Source organism: Cyprinodon tularosa, unplaced genomic scaffold, assembly GCF_016077235.1.
Source record: "Cyprinodon tularosa strain WSP-4 unplaced genomic scaffold, ASM1607723v1 ctg154, whole genome shotgun sequence".
NCBI lineage: Eukaryota > Metazoa > Chordata > Actinopteri > Cyprinodontiformes > Cyprinodontidae > Cyprinodon > Cyprinodon tularosa.
The window spans coordinates 2,409,500-2,432,003 of record NW_024038375.1 but is presented as its reverse complement, the minus strand read 5'-3'; the positions used below and the strand labels follow the sequence as shown (position 1 = coordinate 2,432,003).

At 36.4% G+C, this 22,504-nt stretch overlaps 1 protein-coding gene across 2 annotated transcripts in view; it reads right to left on the bottom strand.

Annotated features, from left to right (window-relative positions):
• srgap3 (SLIT-ROBO Rho GTPase activating protein 3) overlaps positions 1-22,504 on the bottom strand; it is an 89,428-nt gene that overhangs the window by 52,985 nt on the left and 13,939 nt on the right. For both annotated transcript variants that reach the window (XM_038279970.1, XM_038279971.1), the window contains exon 2: positions 10,567-10,762. In XM_038279970.1, the coding sequence (XP_038135898.1) occupies positions 10,567-10,762 (196 nt within the window). The remainder of the gene's footprint in view (positions 1-10,566; positions 10,763-22,504) is intronic.

Here is a 22,504-nt window from a genome sequence, read left to right as displayed (position 1 = left end):
CTTTAAACCTTTTAGATAGACCAGTTAACTTCATAATCATACTGGAGGAAACCAGAAGATGTGAACAGAACACATGCAAAGTCTACATAGAGAGGTTACTACAGTACATTACTACACATCGGGCCCCATGCAACAACATTTTCACATTCTTATAGCATATTTCTCAACTTTTTCTCCTATCCTGAGCTCCTTTGAAGGACACACGTCAGATTCAACAAACATTCTTATCTTCAGTAAGTGATCATATCTTATCCTTGTAAACTTCATGCAGTGCGTAAGTAAGTGCATGATCATGAGAAAAGCAAAACTGCATATTTAGCGCCTCAATTATTCCATATAAGAGTATGAATTCCCACCCTCTCATGTTCATTAATAGAAATCGCATTGGACATGAAGAAGTAAAACCTTAAAGGTTCACAGATCGAGGTCTGACTTCGAGCTGTGCAGCAGAATTAAAGAAGGAGTAAAAAGCCACCCAGGGAAATAAATCTCTAGAGTTGTAAATCCCGTGGCTGTGCTGTTACAGAAGTAAAAATAAAAGAATAAAAATATTTGATCCAAAAACAGTCAATTGAAAATTACTGTTAATGCTTAATATGAGCTCAAGATAAATTGGCATGACAACATTGTGCTTAATCTCCTATTAATGCACAGACATACCTGCACTGTACATCTCCAGACATCCAGCCATCTATTCATCACACTCTCCATCTCTCTCACAACATATATGATATATTGAGGGTAAAACTCTAATTCGACAGTCAGACAGACCCTTTTTCTGTTGTCACTCCAACGGGTTCACTTACTTAAAACAACACAATAAAATCTGTATATCAATTACAGTAGCATCAGCATTTTATAAGAACCATTCAGTATAAGTGCTCCATTAAAGGAAGTGCAGGCTGGTTCTTAAATGCATGCATTGATTTAGTGATTTATTTTGTTAACTTTTTTTATTAAACAAGTATGCAAATGTTATAGGAATAATAAATATTTATATGTTTGGAGTAAGTTATTAAGAATTGGATATAAGTAACTGATTGCCTAATGTTACTTGATTCTTTTTTTTACTTTGTGATATTTCAGCAATGGCCTATACAAAATGAAAACACATTTCAAGCTACTTAACACTTTGGAATTGTTAAAAATACTTAATTAAACAAAAAAGAAAGTATAAGTATAGGATATGACACAATATGGTGTCTGGATGAGAATTAAGTTTAGGATAAAGAAAGTCTGAAACTTCAGAGAGTGCAGGAGGAGGAAAGCTTTGAAGACATAAAAGAAAAAAAAAAGGACAAAATCTGTTGTTCCCTCACTTCTGCCCTCATTTCACAGAAATTAGGAGCAGGAGGCCGTTAATTAGGCTGGAGTGTTATAACAGCAGAGTCTCTGGGAGCTGAGTCCGTTAACACTGTACTAATTGTAGCTCTTTGTCTTGTTTAATGGCCCTAAGACTGACCCTTTTCTACGTCTTTAGGGGACTGTCAATCACAACTGTTCTCCTTTCCTGTTTCTTGCATCTTCTCATAGATGACCTGCAGAATTGGTGATGTCTAATAATGATATATGATTAAGAAGCAGGAAAAGACAAACTATGTGTGGAAAGGTTGCATTTGATATATGAGAGAAAAAAGGGCATTAAGCCCAGTCTTGTTGCTAATATTGTGCCATTCTCACCCAGCAGCAACTGACCAGCTTCTTGCAAAATGGTTTGTATCTTGAAATTTTTTAAATATTGGAAGCTAAAACTAGTAACTTAAATGTATCTTATGGGATTATCTGTGATTGACTAGAACAAATAATGTCTATATTAGAAGACGAATGTAAACGATTCTTGAGTTAAAAATGAATAGCTAATAAAAATCTCGGCGGTAAAAGGGATCCTTTACCTCCTTAACTTTACTTTGATACTCTTATGTATCCAGTGAAATCAATTGCCTTCAGAAGTTACCTAATTGTGTGTAATCCTGTCTCAGCATGTGTAGACCTCAGAGGTTTATGAGAACATTAGAGAACAGCATAGGGAAGACTAAAGAACACACCAGGGAGAAAGTTGTACAGAAGAGCCAAGCATTAAACATCTAAAATGGCAATGTTCAGTTGTTTGTTTAAAAATGGAAACAGTATGGATCAACATAAAGTCCACAAAGCCATTGCTAGTAACCTAAAATCACTAGCCAAACAAAGAAAACATAAGTCGCAAAGTAGCTTAGGGTCCCATGGTATGTCTCACTGTGGACACCATCCCTACAGAGAAATGTTGCATCACTTTGGCAGCCTCATACGGCATTTCCTAATTAAGTCCATTGAAAGATGAAAAGTGGTAGAAGAGGATAACACTGGGGGAAAACCTGTTCAAGGCTGCACAGGACTTGAGAATAAGACATATTTTTCAATTCTTTTAAGAGAGCAACACTCAAGATGCAGCTGAAACTTTTTAAAACAGCCGAATCAAAGTCTGGACCTAAATCCCCAAAACAATGGCATAAAATCCTAATAAAATAAATTGCTACAAGTTTGTTGTTGAAACTAGAGATGCATCAATCCAATACCTGAATCGGATTTCAACTCAGATGTTAACTGATTAGCTGGAACTGATATCATGATTTGATACTGGATATCGGAGGTCCAATCCAGTGCACATACATGGAACTGTTCTTTCTTTTTTGCCTCATATTTGTTGAAAAATAATAAAAAAGTACATTTATATCCGTGGTAATTTGTTACCTAATTTTAATAATACTTATGTCAAGGCTAAAGCTTTCACTCTCACAGCATTACATATGGTTCTTCTATTCTACAGCTGGATCAGATCAGTATCGACTGATAAGCTCAGCCCAGGTATCTGTATCGGATTGGATCAAAAAAGACTGGATCGCAAATCTCTAACTTAAACATGCGTGGTATACCTCCTTTAGTTTTACACGGTATGCATGTTTAGCTTGTTTTAAAAAAATATAATTATACCTCAAATCACCAGAATTTGGATTAATAGAGAATAATCCAGAAATACTCAAATTTCCTTATTTAAACTCTTAAAGATCAGCAAAGGAAGGTGTCTGGTTGGAGAACTTTCCAGTGATTCTTCCACAAAAGGAAAAACAAATATTAACCCTGCCCTCATAATACTTGCAGCCAATATCAGGGGTAATCATAAAACATCACTGCTTTAATTATAGTCGTACCAACTCCGAGCATCCAATAACTCAGACAACTCAGTGTCCAAGCCAGGTATCCCAGAAGAAGGTCAGTATTTATTGAGCCAGGAGTGTGTGAAGCCTTTAATACCTTCAACACTGTCTCCCTTCAACTTCTAAAAACAACAAAGAAATGGAAAGAAAGAGAACAACAACTACAATAAACCAGGGGACACATTTGCTAGCTTTGGAACAAATATGCAGTGTGAATCTTTAAGGGTTTGCTTTATTAGGCTACATGCTTCACCGTTTGAGCCTTTTTTCTTAATAGAAAGACTCTCATCATTTCATATTACACAGCTTTTCAGAGACACAGGCCAAAGCAGGGTGGAGAATAGAGCAGAATTGGTGAAGAGAAGACAAGGTATTAAACAGATGGATTGTCTGTGAGCTGACTTCTGCAAGCTGAGCTTTCCAACCTGACAAGAGCTGAGTACTGGCATCTCTATTCAAACAAACAAAGCCTGATGAGATATAGCTCAACCTCTCACCTTTTGCCCTACAGATCACCAGAAAGGGGCCATACTTCAAGAAGATAGCTACTCTCAATGGGTATATAGCTGAGCAGGTCAGTCTGTGTCAATGTTTGAAGCACCATCCAACAGCATCAATTAAAACGTTCTACCATAATACAGAGCAACTAAAGAGGATAACAGCTCCAAGAGATTTTTCAAACAAAAGATAAAACAATTTCCAGGTCAATATTATGTATTCAGACACATCATATACAGGGAACATGTGACTTTAAACAAAAAAAAACAAACGTATATATAGGGCATACTTGTACTATTAAAATTCCAAATAAAGTTTGTTGTAAGTTTTCATCCACTCATCAGATATATTAATGTGGGGCTCTGAAGATACACATGAACACTTCATTTCCTGGTAAGCATGATTATGATATTTAAAATTCAGTTTTAAAAAATAGTAATAAGTGAGGAAGTTTGGATTCACTGTGCAGTCAATATTGAGCAGATAGAGGCTAAAATGATGCATACATGTTTCAAACACATTCCCTAATTGTAACACCAAGATGTGCCAATTTCAATCCTCTCACCTAAATACCTCCTATAAGATGACATGAAACTAATTAGGATGTTAATGAATAACCGAGGAACCATCCAGACTAAAGGCTGCTGTAAACGTGAAGAAGCTGCCCTGCCATTGCCACCATCTTTCGTGAAGTAACTTTAAATTCAATATGGACCTGGAAGGTGCTAATGGAGATAGACCTTACTCCATAATCCTTACGTTTAAACTAAGCACAATTGTGCATCAATGTCTGACCAGTAGAGCAAAAATAAATGCCTTCTAGATAAGGTTTAAGGTTACAAGAGACAAACATTGAGGTATGAAACCACAATCATAGGAATTAGTAACAGTTCAAAGGAGTCAAAAGCTGCATTTCCTTTAAAACTTTGCGGAAAGCTATGTCAATATTCTGCTAAATTGTAAAATGTAAAGTTCCACAATTGCAGTATTTCCATTAAAATAATAATACAATAAAAACTGTATGTGTACATATTTGATCATGCAATAACTCTGAAAACAACATGGTCGATGGGGATGTAAACAAAATTAGATGTAGCCTTATTTCAGCCACGCCTCTAGTGGGCGCTGTCACCCGCCAACTATTTCCAGCCGTCTTCTTCGTCTTTTTACAAGGCAGTAAGGTCCAGTTTCCAATCATGTGGCTCGTGTGATGCAAAAAAGGGTTTCTATGGCAGTTTCGCAAATGTAACAATTTCAATGCAACTGAAAAAAACCACCTCATCAAAGCATCAAACCTTTCTATCTAAAAACTTTTTTTTTTTTTCAAAATTTATTTTTGTATTTATCATTTGTGAAATTGGATGGTTGACAAAAGACCCAAACATATTATGCAAAATGCTAAGCATTGTGCTTGAATAAATTTTAATTGAAACAAAATTATTAAAAGGGCAATAATAATAATGCAAAAACTGTTTATAATAAAATAAAGTGTGAGCATACTTTAAAATTTAAAAAACATTTCCTTTTAGTGGAAATTAATTAAGTCTTTGTGGATTTAAGAGAACTCACAATATACTGTGTTCAAACTAGTGCATCTAATTTCTGTTTTGTAAATGAAATAAAGTATCATGTCATATAATCATTTCACTATAAAAAAAAACAAAGTTAAAATGAAAATGATGCTGATGAGGAGTGCGTGTAAATGTCTGACCAGAACTGTATATAAACTTATGTGTTGCATGTTTATTATTATTATTATGTTTTCCCACGGAAAAACTGTGGTGTGAAGCATAGGGCAGCTTAGTTATCTCAAAGTATTTGGTTTCACTGTTGCAACTGAGGTTAAATGGGAAGAGCAAAATGATCCATGGCTGGGTTTGCTGCGGTGTGGCTATAGCTGCAGTAGCTGTAAATCACAAGAGGCTGCAGCTTGCTAATGAATCAGCAGTAGAAGGGTTTAGACAACACACTTTGGGCTTGCATCCAGGACATATGCAAGTCCATCCTGGTTGGGATGACTCTGCTGTGCTGTTTTATGATTTGTTCCCTATTAGGATTCAATCACTCAGCATAAGAAAAAAAGCTAAGAAGGACAAAGTAAAAAATAATTAAAAGCTCCTGTAGGAGGAGGGCTGCACAGTCCAAATATCATTTAATTAACATTGAGACATACATTTATTATCAAATATCAAAACATAAGGCTTCGTATTTCTTTCTAATGAGACATTCAGCTTGTTTGGGCTTTCTGCCAGCTAAATGTTCTGATTGGACAAACAGAAGTGGTTTTCATGTCAGGGCTCATTTTGGTGGCTCATCATCTCCCTAACTACTCTTAAGAGGGGGGAAAAAGCCACAACAGTGGGTATGTTATAGATGATTAACAGTGACTAGGGTTCACATGAGGTGAAAAACTGCTTGGCATGTTTTATGTTGCACTGTCAAAAACTCACATGAGGAGTGGAAATAGAGCAATTAACTGGAACAAAACCGAGGTCATAATCCTGTTGGGTATCACAAAGTAATCCTGTTAAAACTCTAATATATGCAAAAAATATGTAAAAGAAATGGATGCTAAATGTCTTTTCAAGTCTTGGCTTTATAGTCATTCCACTCAGGTAGGGTTTAATAAGCATTGGTTATAGTGAGGTTACCAAAAACATATAGTTCATATATATAGTTCCCCTACATTTACTTCCAAAGGGGTTTGTAAATAAATCTGTTCTTCAATCCTGTAACATAAAACTAAAAATTCCTTTTTACCCAATTATACTAAACTGCTCAGTATGGACGACTTTAGACAGAAAGCTGTTTTTCTAGTTGCCATTTCCTGACACGTGAAGATTCATTTTCTTGACTTTATACCTTGTTCTTTTGTACTTCTTGTTTTGATGAGTTCTTCATAATATCTGCAAGTGCATCCCATCAGTTCCTTTGCAAAAATGTAATTCATTCTAAAAATACTTTTACAATTTGTGGTATGACAACAATAAACCCCTGTGTTTTATTTATCTGAGGTAGTTTAACAAAAATTGGGGCAGTATGGTAAAGGGAAGGAAAAGGATGCATGGTTTGTATACTTCCTGTCTGAGTCAACACTTTGTAAAGCTACCCTTCACAACATTTCATCTCAAGCCTTTGAGTGTCGGTCCTCCAGTGCCACTGACCAGCAGCTTTTGCATGAATCCTTTCTGCAACACACCTTAAAAGAGGTAAAATGGCCAGGCCTCTGCTAAACTTACTGACACACCAAGGTGGAGATTAAGTTCCAGATGTGTTGGAGCAGGGATGTGTGCAAAAGCTGCTGGACAGTGGCACTAGAGGGCCGATGTTGCCTATATCGGCTCTACCATGTAGTTTTACCAGGTTATTGATTTAAGCTTTCTGAGGCTGATTCTGACTAAAAGTTGAGTGTTTGAACAGATGTAGAATCTGATGGGCATTTACAAATCTTACCACTGATTCCGTCTTTTAGTCATAAGGCTGGTTCATGATATCCAATTTTAATAACCTATTTTGAGCTAAGAAAATGTTTTGTAAAAAAATATATTGGATGTTTTCATTAAAGCTATAGTAGAGGATATTTGTGAAAAAAAAATGCATATGCACAACCCTTAACTCGCTTCTGAAAGGAAATGACTATTAAACGTTTGCGAGAGCCTGCAAGAGCCCATTTTTCTCCATGCATGTTCTGTTTAAAAGTTAGTGTTTGCATCACTCATACAAGCTTATTTTACAAATGAGATTTGCTATTTTTCCACTATATCAGACTCACCACCAGTAAGTTAAGATGGGGACGAGCATGTAGGACAGCCTTACGTAAACTTATCACCAGAATAACTGACAATTAGGAGGACCACTTATTTTAATGATCCATCCAGAAAATAACTTCAACCGCTATACATTTAATGTACTTAAATGTTGATGATGTGATTGAAAATGTAGGCATGTATAGGCATTAGTGAAGTTATGATCTTGGCTTTGTAAAGTTTAATTTCCCATTTAAACATGACTCCAAATGTTACACTAGTGATGTATCAGCTCCACACAGTTATAAGCCCTTGCTCCTCATGACCGTCTGGGATGGATTAACCCAGAACATCACTGTGAATTTCACACAAAGAGCAGTAGTCTGCCTGTAATTTCTCATAGAGGAAGAACCACAAGCCAGCAGACAGATGTTCTGTGGTCAGAAGAGTTTATATCTGCATCAGCGTGCTATTGGCAAGAACAGATGTCATGGCTGCGGGTACAAAACAGAAAAGAACAACACAAGCTCATTAAAAACTGTATCAGTGCGTAGTATGCACCATTGCATGAGGTACAATTGACATGCATATGTGCCAAAGCATTATGTTTTTTTTGGGGGGGGGATTGCATGCACTTCTATAAAGATTGTTTTATAAGAACAAATTCTGCAGAGATGATGACACTATTGGGTGCTTTGACCACTTCAGACCTTTCCCAGCCTAAAAACGTAGCCTGCATCATGAGGAGTAGATAACCACACACTGCTGAGATTCTAAAAAATGTGTTTTATGCAGAAAAAAACAAAGAGACGGCTTCTCCTTGCGAAACTGCTTCAGTTAGTGTTCTCAGTTCCCCAACGATCATAAAATTGTGATGCAAACGAAATGTGATGTAACACACTTTACTTTTTTTTGGCCATTGAGGTTGCATTTTAAGTAAAGTTTTAGAATATATATATATATATATATATATATATATATATATATATATATATATATATATATATATATATATATATATATATATATATATATATATATACACATTATTTGTTTGTTTGTTTGTTTCCATCACTGAACACTACTGGAATCTGTCCAAACAATCTTTTATTTTTTTATTTTAAACAACAATTACTGCAAGTAATTACTCTTGTTACCCTGTAACGACGGTGCTACAGAATCAATGATGTCTATTCACACACACTCAAAAAAAAAATCCACTTTAAAGTAGGATTAACACAAGGAAAAAAAGAGAATATTCACCTGCGATAAAAAAAAAAAAAAAAAAGCATATACGGTTCTGCAGCAAAAAAGATCCAAATCCATGCAGTCAGAGCATTTAAATGCTGGAGCAGACTTAGGCTTGGGAAATGCTGCCAGTTCGCAGCTGGACTGCTGCTCCCTCTACCAGACATAGCTAAGCTCTCCTGCTTGCCGTAGGTATTAGATTTGGAGGGCAGCGTTGCTTAATTTCATGCCTTGTGTGAGCCATGTAGCTGTGAGCTGGTAGAAAATTTTGGTCAAATTAAGCCAAATATCTTCTCTTGCACATTTTAGAAATTTCAAAGCCAGACAATCCAAATGGTTTGATACTTAATAGACCAGAATAATACCAAATTGTATTAAGAGGCTGTTTTACCCACTGTTGACTTCAGGTAACCCATTCATTCATATGTTACATACAAACATAGGGAAAGTGTATGCGCAACCAAATTATCTTTTAAGATAAAACAAAACAAAAAAATATATATTTTAGATTGCTAGTTAAATGTGTTATTTATTTCACTACAGAAATGACTCAATAAATGTAAAAACAGCACATCAGCTTTAAATTTAGTTTTGGATCTAGAATCAGAAATTAGTTGAATATTACTTCTAGACATTAATCAATTTAATTAGTATTAATAGAAGGTACATATCCAGATGGATATTAGATAAAGCATGTGTATATCTATTATGTTTGAAAGAATAGCACTTAGTCTAGTTTAGTTATTTAAAAGAAAAGATGTGGCATGGAATTGGCTGGAGATCTGAATTGATTTTTTCCAGTTTTATCAGTCCTGATCAGTGACTGTCAAATCAGAAAATAAAATTGGGACTTTTTCCCATTTATTGAAATACTTTGCATCTAAGCACAACCAGGTCAGACTGACAACCTGACTCTTTACTGTAAAGTTAAATGATTTCAGGATAAGTGAAGTCAGAAGAATGGCAGGGATGCATGAAGCAGTTTCAAAGGAGGCTACAATATATTTTTCACAAAAAGTAGAACTGTCAAGGTATTCATTAAAGTTGAGACGGGGCAAGACTTTTCAGTGGATTGCATTAAGGCCACAGACTTTCATCCATTTCATTCCACCTCTGTTACAGAACCTGCTGGATTTAAAGATTTTGGTCACCTGTTGTGCATTCTTAGGGAAGTACACACACACACAAGGAAGGCTTTTTAATTATTAATCAAAATATAGAATGTTGATTATATAAAAAAACAATCATCATAATTTCAAATAATTTGGAAATGATAGTAAAAAGAGTAGTGGAACCAAAATATGCATGGAGCTGCCTCAATGTATGATAATCACATTAGAATAGTATAAAAAAAACCTTCTAAGCTAAATTTATATCTTATTAAAGTTATTAAAGAGTAATGAGAGACTGCTAAAAATATCTAACCAAAACTTTTAAAAACTAGATGATCAGATATTGCTCACGTGTTATATATTTCAAATTGTATGATAGTCATTTTTTTACTCTCAAATCTTAAATTCTCTTTGTATGAAAGTCCAGAATTTTGTAGTTATTCTGCAAAACAGACTTGAATGTCTTACGGATTCGTGTTCATTGTTGTATAAAATATGTCTCTCTTAACTATGACCAGAAAGATACCAAGGTCTTTTCCAAACAGAGTAAAAACACAGCAAAGGCTGGTACAATTTTGTTCAAAGCAAAAGGAGTCACATTTTCTAGAAACAGGCTCAACTTTCACCATGAAAAACTGTTTCAATAAAAAATGTTAAAAACACAATGTGACAAAGCTTTGATACTCCACCAAACACGTAAACAGATAGTGCTGTGATAATGCAAGTTCTATAATACTGTGTTCTGCCTGCAGCGAGGGGAAAACTCACCTAAACTGTTGGTGTTCCCTGGAGCTGCGGATCTTGGAGGAGAACCTATCAGCGAGTTTTTCCAAGCTCCGAGAGTATTCCAGTTCAATTTCAGCTTTGCGACGGAAGAACTCCTGCAGGTCCTGGAGCAGCTGGATACGAGACTCCGACTGCTGCTCCAAGCATTTAAACTGCTCCACAAGCTGGTTACGGATCTCTGTTGATTATAAAACAACAACACAGTAATGACACTATTAGACAACTGGGAAAAAAATAATGGCAATGATAATTAAAGCAATTCCTAAAGACTGTGTTAAAGAGGAAATGAGTTTTCAAAGCCTAAATTCAGACGATATTAAAAAAGAAAACAGAGTGGATAAAGTTTATCAATATAGCAGTTTTCACTAGATGCAAAGTAAGTAGACCAAAAATAACTAAAATACACCAAATGGCCCATAAATAAAACATACAAACAATATAAAGCAACCAAGAGTCATAAAATCTATTAACTGTCAAAACTCTCTTGTAAAAGACACATTTGAATCAGGGCTAAATAAGTGTAAGGCAACACAACCCATAACCTAGGGGGCCATGGCTCAAAAAGATCTGCATCTTTTGGTCATACCAGGCACGTAGCTCCAAGAGGTCAGAGATGTAAACAAAAGCAGATCAACACAGGTCATATTATGGTAACAAGCACAAGCTGACTAACAGGTTAATGATGTTTTCCATTTAATGGGTTCATTAAAAGCAGTAATCAAAACTGACTGGAGAGTGTCTTCCCAAATAAACAGATAAAAAACAGTTACCTTTATACAGGTGTAAAAGAATCGATCACAATACATTCTTAATAGTGTGAGGGATTGCATTCGAGTCAAAGAGTCCTTAGATAGAAAGGACTTTGAATCAATTGACTGTATGACCTGGTGAACTGTAAAGTGCCTTGAGGTGACATGTGTCGTTAATTGGCGCTATAAAATAAACTGAATTGATTTGAATCAGACAGGCATTGTTCAATTTCAACAGCAAAGAGTTAATTCTTTTCTGCTTTAAACTAGATTTTGTTACTAAACCACTGTTTAATAAAAAAGAAAGTTTCTGTCAGAGTAGATGTAAATGAGATATAAGATAAGAGATTATCTGCATAAAGGTAATGAGAAACATTAAGAGGAAAACTGTATTGACTGAACAGAACAGGTCCTGGGATTTAACTCTGCTTTACCACCACTGAAGATACTGGTTCTGATGCTTATGCTAATCCAAGCTCCAATAATACATGAGGAAGATGGTCCTGAGAAATGAAGCTGAGTGGGTGTCTCAGACAATGAAAGACAAAGAACCGGAAGAACCATCTTTGGAGGAAAAACCCTGCATGGGATGTACCACTGACAGACAGCTAAAGGGGCTGATATAACCAAATCCTACCAATGGCTAGAGAGGGCCAAGCTGAAGGACAGCACAGAAGCACTGATCATGGCAGCAGAGGAGCAGGCCTTGATCACTAGGACAGTAGAAGCAAGATCCAAAGTGCAGGCTATGTAAAGAGGCACCAGAAACAATCCATCATCTCACAGCAGGACGTAAGTTATTGGAAACAAAGAAATATGTGGAATGTCATAACCGGGTGGCTGGTATAGAGTACAGAGACATCTGTGCAGAATTCAAGCTGGAGACCCCCAGGTCACAATGGGAGCCACCTCCCAAGGTGGTGGAGAATGAAAGAGCTCAGATCCTACGGGACTTGCAGGTACAAAAATGGTAGAGGCAAGGACATTGTGATCACTGATATGCAGCGCAGGATAGATCGAATGGCGGATGTAGTTATCATAAATGATGGAAATATGAGAAACTGGAGAAACACCAAGGGCTCAGGAATTCACTTGAAAGAGCCTGGAAGGTGAAGAGAACTGTAGTGCCCTTGTTTACCAAAGCAAACAGGGCAGTAACCCCAGTGGTTCCAACAGATACCTTGAGAAATATCAAACATCTCAGTCCAATATGGCTCAGTTCTAGGGACAGCCAAGATACTGCAAAAAAGCATCAAGCTTCCAAGCTTCTGGTACAGGACCTGGTGCCATAATGCAGAAACTGCACCGGTCTATTGTGGTAAAGAGAGCTGAGCGAAATGGCAAAGCTCTCGATTTACTGGTACGTCTACTTTTCTATCCTCACCTACGGTTGATGAAATCAGGACCATGAGCGAAAGAACGAGATACAAGTGGCTGAAATGAGCTTCCTCTGCAGGGTGGATGGGTACCCCCCTTAGAGGTCAGGGGGAGGAGCTTCGTCATCTGGGAGAGGCTTGGATTAGAGCCACTTCTCCTCCATATCAAGAGGAGTTTGCAGAGGTTGTAAATTAAAACTGCACTTTATTAATAACAGTTTGGAGCTGGGGAACACAGGTGTTAAACAAGAAAAGTGTTGCATTTCTCTAGAACACGATACATTCAACTCTTTGAAACACTTTTTTGAAGATCAGTTAAGAGTTTGGTTTAATGACTAAAGTTAGAATGTCATGCCATGCCACTACTTTAAGGACAGACGGAGAAAAAAAATGTTTTCTGCTTAGATTATGTTAGAGTTTAAGGAACACTTATGATAAATGAAACAGCAAATTGTGCAAGGTTAAAAAAATACATAGTTTTATGCCCAGTCACTAGGATGAACTGCATCAATAGCTTCTTATAAACGTCCGCACTGTGGATTTACAGTTAGAACAGACTGATCTAATGAGAGGGAAATATACTCCCAGACTGGAAAAGGAGACAAGTCACATTTCTCTTCAAGAGGAACCTGACACCACCAAGCAGAGCATGAACCCTCGTGCCTGTGGGAGCCACCACTGGAACCTGATTCTGCTTTATAGTGCTGTCATCAGCAGGAATGATACCTAAACTCATAGACAGAGACAGATCTCTCCATCAGACCTAAAAAAATAAAAGAGGGAGAACGTCAAGGAGGATTTATCAGAGAAATAATGAATGTTGTCACTTCTCAGAAAGAAAGAATCCAGGACAGATAGAAGTGTTTTCTAATCTGTTTTACAAATTAAAAGAAAGACCAAAATGGAATAAAGTTGAATGCATCAACAGCTTTTATTTTGATTAACTCATTTTATTGCCAGGGTTGGTTACAGAGTCCACATATGAAAAATGTTTCCAAAAAATATACTTTTTTTCAACCTTATTTTGTTATGTTAACATCACATATAGAAACTTGAACTTTATAATGAAAGTCACATCATGTTGCGACACCCTTCTGTTGCAACATGACTCACTCCAAGTAATAGCCTCAGAAATAACAAGAACAGGGTAGTTTTTGGCAGGCAGAGGAGCTGCTAGCTGAATGATAAAACCACACAGTCTGTGTTTTCATGCTGTCGAGGGTGCAATTTGGTCAGAGCCAAGCCCTCATCATAGATATGTGATGAGGAAATGGTGCTGTTGTGCAGCGGCGGCCTCATTGATGTCGTGCCGCCTGGCCTCAGCCCTAAATGCTGCTCCTCACTCTGTGGTTAACCATTATTTCTGCCCTCTTCTTTATCCAGGGGCCTCCCTTTCTCTGCAACATCCCAAAGGGCCGAAAGCTCAGTTTAAAGTGGAAGCTTGGAACCAGGCACTACTTTACTAATCCATTCCTTTCAGGACTTGTGGTGCTAGATGCGCTGTTGTGTTCCCTATTTTCTGTTCTTTTTTAAACGAGAAATGCAAACCAGGCAAGTAAAGACGACTGCCTGAGGAAAACTGTGACACTGATGTGCATGAGTGACAGGATTTACTCCTGAAAACATTTCTGAAAAGGCAACTCTGAACCACCAGCTGCTGCCTCACCCTTTAAAGATGTGAATGTAGAAAGAAATGGGTCACACACACAAGCGCATTCAATCCGAAGTGTGCCCACTCATAGAGCATGAGCAACTAGAGAATTACTCCCTAGCTATTCCCAGCCCTCAAAGAAGCCTCATTCGCTGCAGTTTATTCAAAGAGAGCGACCCTTCTGTGCCTATGTTCAGCCTATGAAGAGGAGAAATGTTGTGAATGCATGTCTGTGGTTAAATTGATTATACGTTTATCTTGTTGAACACTATCAAAGCAGTTTCTGTCTTTCCTATCCTTATTCACAGAAAATGTTTCATCTTTTGTAAATGGTCCCTGCAAAGGAACTAGACGAATAGATTAAACAACGCTAAATGCAGCTGTCAAATAAAATCAGATTTAATGAAACTGAGGCACTGCAATTTTGGTTATCCATGATATTCTGTCATTTTGCCTCGGGCTACATGTTTCTTTTTTTTCCCCTCTTTTTTTATATCAATAAGTTAATTAGAGATTTCGTAAACCTTAAAAAAAAAAAAAACAATCCAAGAAAGAAAGCTACAGATGAAACAGGAAATCAAATGGATTCCATAAAGTTGATCTAAATCAAAGTTAAATATTGCAGGTCTGAGATTTGATGTTCTGGAAAAGTAATTATTTTGTGTTTAATAAGGATTCAGTGAGTACAAACTGTTGATTTTGATACACCAAGAAATAAACCAGTGATCACAATCTGTTTTTTTTTCTTTGACCAACCCTCATAGTAGAACTGCTGTTCAAACCCTATAAATGTAAAATTCCTTTGACCAGTGAAGGCATCATATCAGAATGTAGCTGTTTGACAATGCTCTGCAGTAGATAACAGGCAGAAACACATTTTCAGCCAAGGTTGAGAGAACACTGTATTTTTTCCGAATTAAAATTGGCCATTTAGGCTCTTACACTGGAGAGTGAGACATCAGCATATATTGGAAAATAGTATAATTGCTTGGTAATCATTTGTAAATATTAATTATCTTTCCTTTAATACTCAAACATCCTGCTTGTAAACATTTAGATTTGTTGATATAATTATTTTTGTCCTTGTAAAAACATGGAAATTTGAATGGTTTCATGCAGTTTCAGTTTTGCACAGACACAGCTGTCTTTCAAGATATAAGTTTGTAATCAGTATAGATCTAGTGGTTGCTTTTAAAAGTTTACAAAAACTATTTTTCTGTTCATTATCATCTATAGTTTAAAGTGAAACTTGGACAATGAAAGCTCTGCTAACACATCATTTCATTTTCTGATTAATAGAATGCTTTTGAAATTGACTGAAGAAGTTGGAACTGGCTAAATCTAAAAACCTCCGCTGGACAAAGCTTCACAAAATCAGTCAGATTCATGTTTCCCTTCTTAAATTACTATCATACTATACTATACTATTATACTATTATTTGGAGCAGCTTCTGTTAGATTATCATTTCAAAAAGTTCTTCTGATAATTCTAGTAAGAAATTGACAGAAGACAGAAAAATACATTCACATCCGGTTGGGAATGGGGTTATTTGGGCAATCAATCAAAAGCACGACTCCTTAAACTGAACATGAGTAAGTTGAGCCTTTAATGTTTCTGCTTTGTTGGATCTTGTCATCTCCAAGCAGTAATGCCGCCATCTGCTCGGTTTTTGTGTGGGTTCTTTTCTTTAATACAAGCAGAGACGGAAGTGAAATGAGGCTGACTGATGGTTTGGGGGGGGGGGGGGGGGGGGGGGGGGGGGGGATTGAAATATGATTAACAGTCTACTTAGATCACACTAATGAGCAATGCCTTTCTGTTTGGATAAATTTCCCTTTTAAAACCTTTATGACAACCTAATTAAAAATAGGCCAGCACACAGCCCAGTTTCACACTCTGATGATCCATTTTGCTTTAATAACTCAACTATTTTATTTCTTCATCTTCTTTTACACTCCAAAACACCATTTATGATTATTGTAATAGATTAATTATATATAAAAAAAAAAAAATTTAATTACAGTTTATGTATAACACAGTATGTGCTGTAAATGTGTTACATTGATCACTTATGGAGATCAGTTTTGTAATACTACTTTGCATTTTTCAGAGAAGACAACCTTCAATAAGTTGTAAAGTAGACAGCCTAATCAGATGCCAGAAGACGGGAAGCAGCATCTCTACTTCAAGCTGCCCCATGGATGAACCTTGACTCAAAAACACTATGTGACTGTTTTTTTGGCCGAGAACCATGACATTAAAACTAGAGGAGGTGAATGTCCTTGAAATCTAATGCAAGATGCACAGTCAACACTGGAGACTGTATCATAAAGACACCAATCTGTAAAAAAAAAAAAGAAAGAAAAAAAAAGAATCAGAAGCCTCAGGAGAGTTCATCATCCACTGAGAAAAACCTGCCTGAGCATAGATTTGGGAGATCGCTCTTACTTTAAATTGTATATGGATGTGACCGCCACTAATATGCATGATCAAATACATGATTTATGTTCAAATTAACAATAAAAAAAATGTATTATGGAGAAGCTAAGCTTCTGCACAGAAACTGAGAGGGACTCCCCATAAAAGGGGTTTCCGTTGGACATATATCATAGTTTTAGAACAGGGATGTCCAACCATTTAAAGCTGAGAGCTACTTGATGGGTAATGAGTGATAGGAAGGGCTACCAATGCTGATCTATGGTTCACCAAAAAATCATGCATAATCAAGATAAGTTTAATGCTTCTTTCAATTCAATATTCTTATTTCATTTTTAGTAATTTTGAAATCTCTATAAATTAAATATGATTCAAAAAAGGGCAAAAGAATAAATTAAAATTTCACATATTAGCCCACTGGCGAGCTGTTTACTGTTTTCAGAAGATGCAAAGGGCCCCGTGGTGCCTGTGGACCCCTGTTTTAGAGGGACCTATTTATGGGATTCTGACCTTAAATAGGTCAGTATCACTTGTTTATATTGTAGATTGCCTCACCATTTTAATCATTATCATTACAGAGGCTCTGGTGCATACACATGCTCCACAAAGTAATATATATACATCCAAAACAGTCGACATATGGACTGTCATAGGATTGAAACATTAAAACCTCTAACAACAATGGCAGGATGTCATAGATATATGATATTTGATCCCTGCAGACAAACTGCTGCAAGGGCCACTATGCTGCAGCACTTTCTGGGGGATATTTCAGCTCATTTAGCAAAACAAGGTTTATATTTTACAGAGATCAGTAGCATGTCTGAAGAAATGGTACTGAAACCCCTACATTTTTATTTGAAGAAACCATTTCAGACTATCTAAGACTGCTTGAACTGATGTCTGAATCGTATCTCTAAATGTTTGCTATTTAGGCTTTCAAATGTGCATTGAACTTTTTTTTTATTTGGCACGGTCTTTGCACAGCACAGTCATCTGCATTTGAGACTTCCTCTGGCCGATTTGCATGACTTCCTGTTGGCTCCCCGGCAAGAGAATGGCAGCAAAATCATTACCAGATGCAGTGCTTCAGTTCTTTTCAAGATTTAACTGGAACTGCCTCGAGAGTGGTGTTGGCAGAGCGGTTAACACTCTTGACTTATTTAAGGTCAGAGGTTCAAGTCCGACACCTCTCTGCCCCCAATCACAACCATTAACCTACAGGGGAATTTCATTCTAACCGACCTTTACTTCCTAACAAGATGTGATAAAAACAAACAACTTCCCTCATGGGTTCAAAACAGCTGATCTACATGAAAGTTAATTAAACGTGGATCAAATGCAAATGTGTGCAACTCGGTAAATGCAAATTTTTATGTTTTTTAAGGATTTGATGAGCAAATTCACTTTCCTGCTGTATGTAACCCTTCCAGAGTTGTTTATGCTATTCTTTCTTCTGGATGTGGTTGCACTTTCCATTACTAATAGTTATGTTGAACTGTCAAACTCTGCAGAACAAAAGAGGAATGCTAATCTCATCTCAGAAAACTTTTTTAAATTGTGTAACATTGCAGCCACAAGCTTAAATTTTGGAAAAGTTTATATGACAACTTATAATAAAGCAGGGAAAAAGCTTCATTTTCTTCTAAAACAATATTTTAAAAAGCTCTAGTATTCATTTATATGTACCAACTTTTTCACTGTAATTACCAATATGATTTATATCTCTTTCAACCTCACACATTTAAAACCAACATTTTTGGCAATTATTTCTGGGTGAAATAGCCAGAGGTTTATCAGAATGGATGGTGAAAATGGACTGTGGCTGACATGCTCATGAAGGAGGAGTGAAATTGCAAGTCAATGACTATATAATCAGCTGCATTTCCCTAGCAAACCTAACGTATCTGTCAACATGATATGATTGAAATGAATATATGAAATGCTGTTAGATGGGTTATTAATGTGTTGTGAATTGTGAATGTACAAATAAATTGAATTGTAACCTGACCACCCTAATGTAACACTAGTTCTTTTTCCAATGTAGCTCTGGCTGTATGTTCATGATTGCTGTGTAGCATCAATATCAACATATCACATGACCAAAAACTAAGAAATAACCTATAACACAAGTGATGACATAACTCCTGCGGCACAGGATGATGACGTTTATAGCCCGCCCCTAGTTTAGTTGTCTTTAAAAGCCTGAACTATTATTTTCTTCTGCTGTATTAACAAGGGATGCTCACTAACAAACCTCTGAAGGCCTTTTCAGCTGGGGATGTACATGTATGTGTATTCAGATTAAATTACACAAGTGGATTTTATTTACAATCAACGTAACCTTCGAAGTACATTGGGAATCCTGGATTGTATTTAGGAGTATCGGGGATTAATGGGACTAAATATAAATCAATACCCTGTTTACTAGCAATAATTTTTCGAATCGATTAATCTGTTGATTATTTTTTCGATTAATCAATTAATAAGAGCTGAAGGTTACTTAAAGAAGATTTTTTACCAAAGCAAAGGTGAAATATATATATAAACATTTTGCATTTTAAAATGCAAAATATTTATATATATATTTTAAATTTTTTTAATATAATTACTGCTTTGAGTGGGTTGCTCTGTCGGCTAAAGACATGTTTTAAAGTCTATATACTCCAGTTAACGATTAATTGATTACTAAATTAGTTGACAGTTTTTTCAATAAATGATTAATCACGACTAATCTGATTGTTTCAGCACTAATGTCTTGTTTTCAACAACACATACTTTTATTATATTATAATTATGAGTAATTTTGAGTTTAACATATCCTAATAAATAAATTGGAGCTAGACTGACACAGAAAATTAAAAACCCTTGAAAGCGTAAGAATATTTCTGAAATGCGCTATAGGTCCCCAGATCACTGATATGATAAAGATAATTAAACCAGGAGGTTTTTTAGGAGCACTTAATTTCTACCATTTTAAAACCCACTCTTGCTCACAGTGCATCAGTACCTGTTCATATTTCAAAATCCAAGCTATTATGTTTTTTATTTAGTAAACATGGGCACAAAAACAAGATTTTCCCTGCTTGTTTATAGACAATATAGGCTGTTCTTTCAAAATCAGTTAGGTAGAGTGGAAGTAATGCTTGGATTGAAAATAAGAGAGTCTGATGGTGAAAGCATCTCCTTATTGAAGATAGCTGCAGTCAAAAGTGTCACCATGTCACAGTGCTGCAGGAGCAAAGGAAAAAAAACAGACAAAAGAAACTAGAAGCCTTATTTTTCCAACCTAATCCCCAACTCCAGCGACTCTACACTTTAAAGGCAAATTCTTGTGAAAAGGGGTACACATAGAAGAAAGCAGCCCTTATCCGCACTGCAATTCACTCGCTCTGCCTCAGAATGAAAGTCCCACTTTGCTGTTTAAATCCCTCTGCTCCTATATTCAATTTTAATCCTCTGGTGATTAGCACAATTTTGGATTTGTGGCTCTGTGCAGCTGATGTCGCAGCAGGTTTCTTCGTTTGTCTCCATCTGACCTGGTCCTGGTCCCTGCTCTTGCCCAGGCTGCTGCAGCACGTGTGCGCAGAGATAAGAGAACTTTAGCTGAGCCCAATCAATAGCTGGGTAGAGATGAACAGTTGGAGCGTCGTAGAGCAAGATGTCAGCTGTCAGTTCCTGTGTTAGTCCTCCTAATTATCAGCTGGTTTATTGGATTTTCCACAGGATTTTCTGCTGCTAAACTAAAAATCAATCTGGGCTGAAGAAAAAAGAAAGAAAACAGATCAGACAGTTGTGCATTATGTTGACCAGCCCTAGGCTTTTTTCTAAGCTCCTCTTTGTATTGAAAACAGATATTACCAAGGAAAAGGTTATCAACTGCAACAATACTATATAAAAAAAAGCTTGAATAACAACCTTCTTTAAAAAAATAAGATGATAAAATAACTGCCCTGTTTTACACACTGCTTTGTTGTAAATTTTGATAATTAGATAATTTCACAACCATACATGGGGAAATCCAGAGAGAATCTGAAGAATCCCACCCAGGCTCTAATCATTTGCTGCATCCAGCATCCAGGTTGCAATGTGTCTCCATGGCAACATAGGCGTAAACTTGTCTCAGGGGAGAAGCCTATGGGAGGAAAGTATGGATAGGTGGCATGCTGTGTGAAGTGGAGTATCCTGGACATAGAAAAGTGGTGATCATTCAGGTTTATCCCCCCCAACAAGTTTTGATTAAAAAAAAGACTGCAATTAATACCAAACTCAAAGCAAAAAAAAAAAAAATTACTTAAAAACAAAAAAAAACTAAACAGTATAAGACTCCAGTTTCATCCTTCTGAGACTCTGCCGTTTTTGATTCCATTCTATACTCAGTCGTGTACAAGAGGGATTTGTAAGCTGCAAATAGGTGGAGTTTTTAATTATCTAAAGTCTTCTGTGGGACATCCCAAGATAGACCTAATCTAGCTGTTCTGTATCTTGAATTATTACCACTTAGCTTATTACTTTGTCAGATAGAGAGCTTTGACAGATTTTAAGCAGTTTTCTCCTTTTTTACCATGTTTCCTCTGTTGCTATGGTTTCAACACCTGTATGTTAATTTAGAAGATTCCAATTTTAACAAATCAAGGGTGTTGTCAAGGGCAGTTTTATTATCTTCGAAGTAGAAGGAACAAAACAAAAAAAAAGAGGGAAAACCTTTCCTGGGGAAAGCTACAGAAATACAGCTCTAAGAAGCCTCTGAGGCACATTTATGTTGCTTTAACTCACTGCTTTCTGCTGATATTAGCACTGTGTTCTTGCTCTCTTTAAAAACATTCCCCCTGTGTTTTGAAAAGCATTATTACACAAGCAGTTTTGCAGTCTTTTTGGTTGGCTCCCTTAATTTATAAGCGGGAACACATGATCCAAAGGCATTTAGTGATGTTCTTGGTAAATGCATTAGCCAACTTGATAACATAATAATAATTATTATTGTTATTGAACTTTAATGAGCTCACATTAGAGAAATTCACCTATGCATTTGACCCCTCCTCTCATTCTCACACATTCTCAATGATGCTCAAAAGGAGCCAAATGCACTATTACATCCTAACATTGCTGGCCCTGCTATCCATTGCTGTTACCTCATTTACTGTGCCAATCACAAGCCACAAAAAAGTTTGTAACAGCTTAAACATTTTTTTTACTCTTTGGCTGATGTATCTCTGTGGTGCCTTAACTAAACCGAAAATGATTGTCTGTCTACACCCTTCAAGTTAGATGTCTTCAACTCGGGTCCTCAGTTCCATTCAGAACCCATTCTTCCAGCCCACCTGAGTCAAACGATTGCAATACCCCTTCAACAGGTTTTAGGAGCTGAAGAGGCCCTTTATTTAAGTTATTTAAGGTATGTGGCGGCAGGGAAAAACCTAAAACATGCAGGGCAGGGGGTCCTGGGGACCACAGATGAAAACCACTGCTTTTAGTGAAGCTCTCACTTTCACAACTTTCCTTTTTTTATTTTATTTTAAGATTCCTGTTATATTTGTGAAAGATAAACACAGACAAACAATAATTATCAATGCTATTTAGTTTGCTTACTAAGACATTAATTGGTATAAAATACAATAAAAGGCAATAAAAGAAATAAAAGAAATAGAGAGAATGTGATACCAGTTTTTACAGATCCAATACAGATGTAGACTCCAAATATATAAAA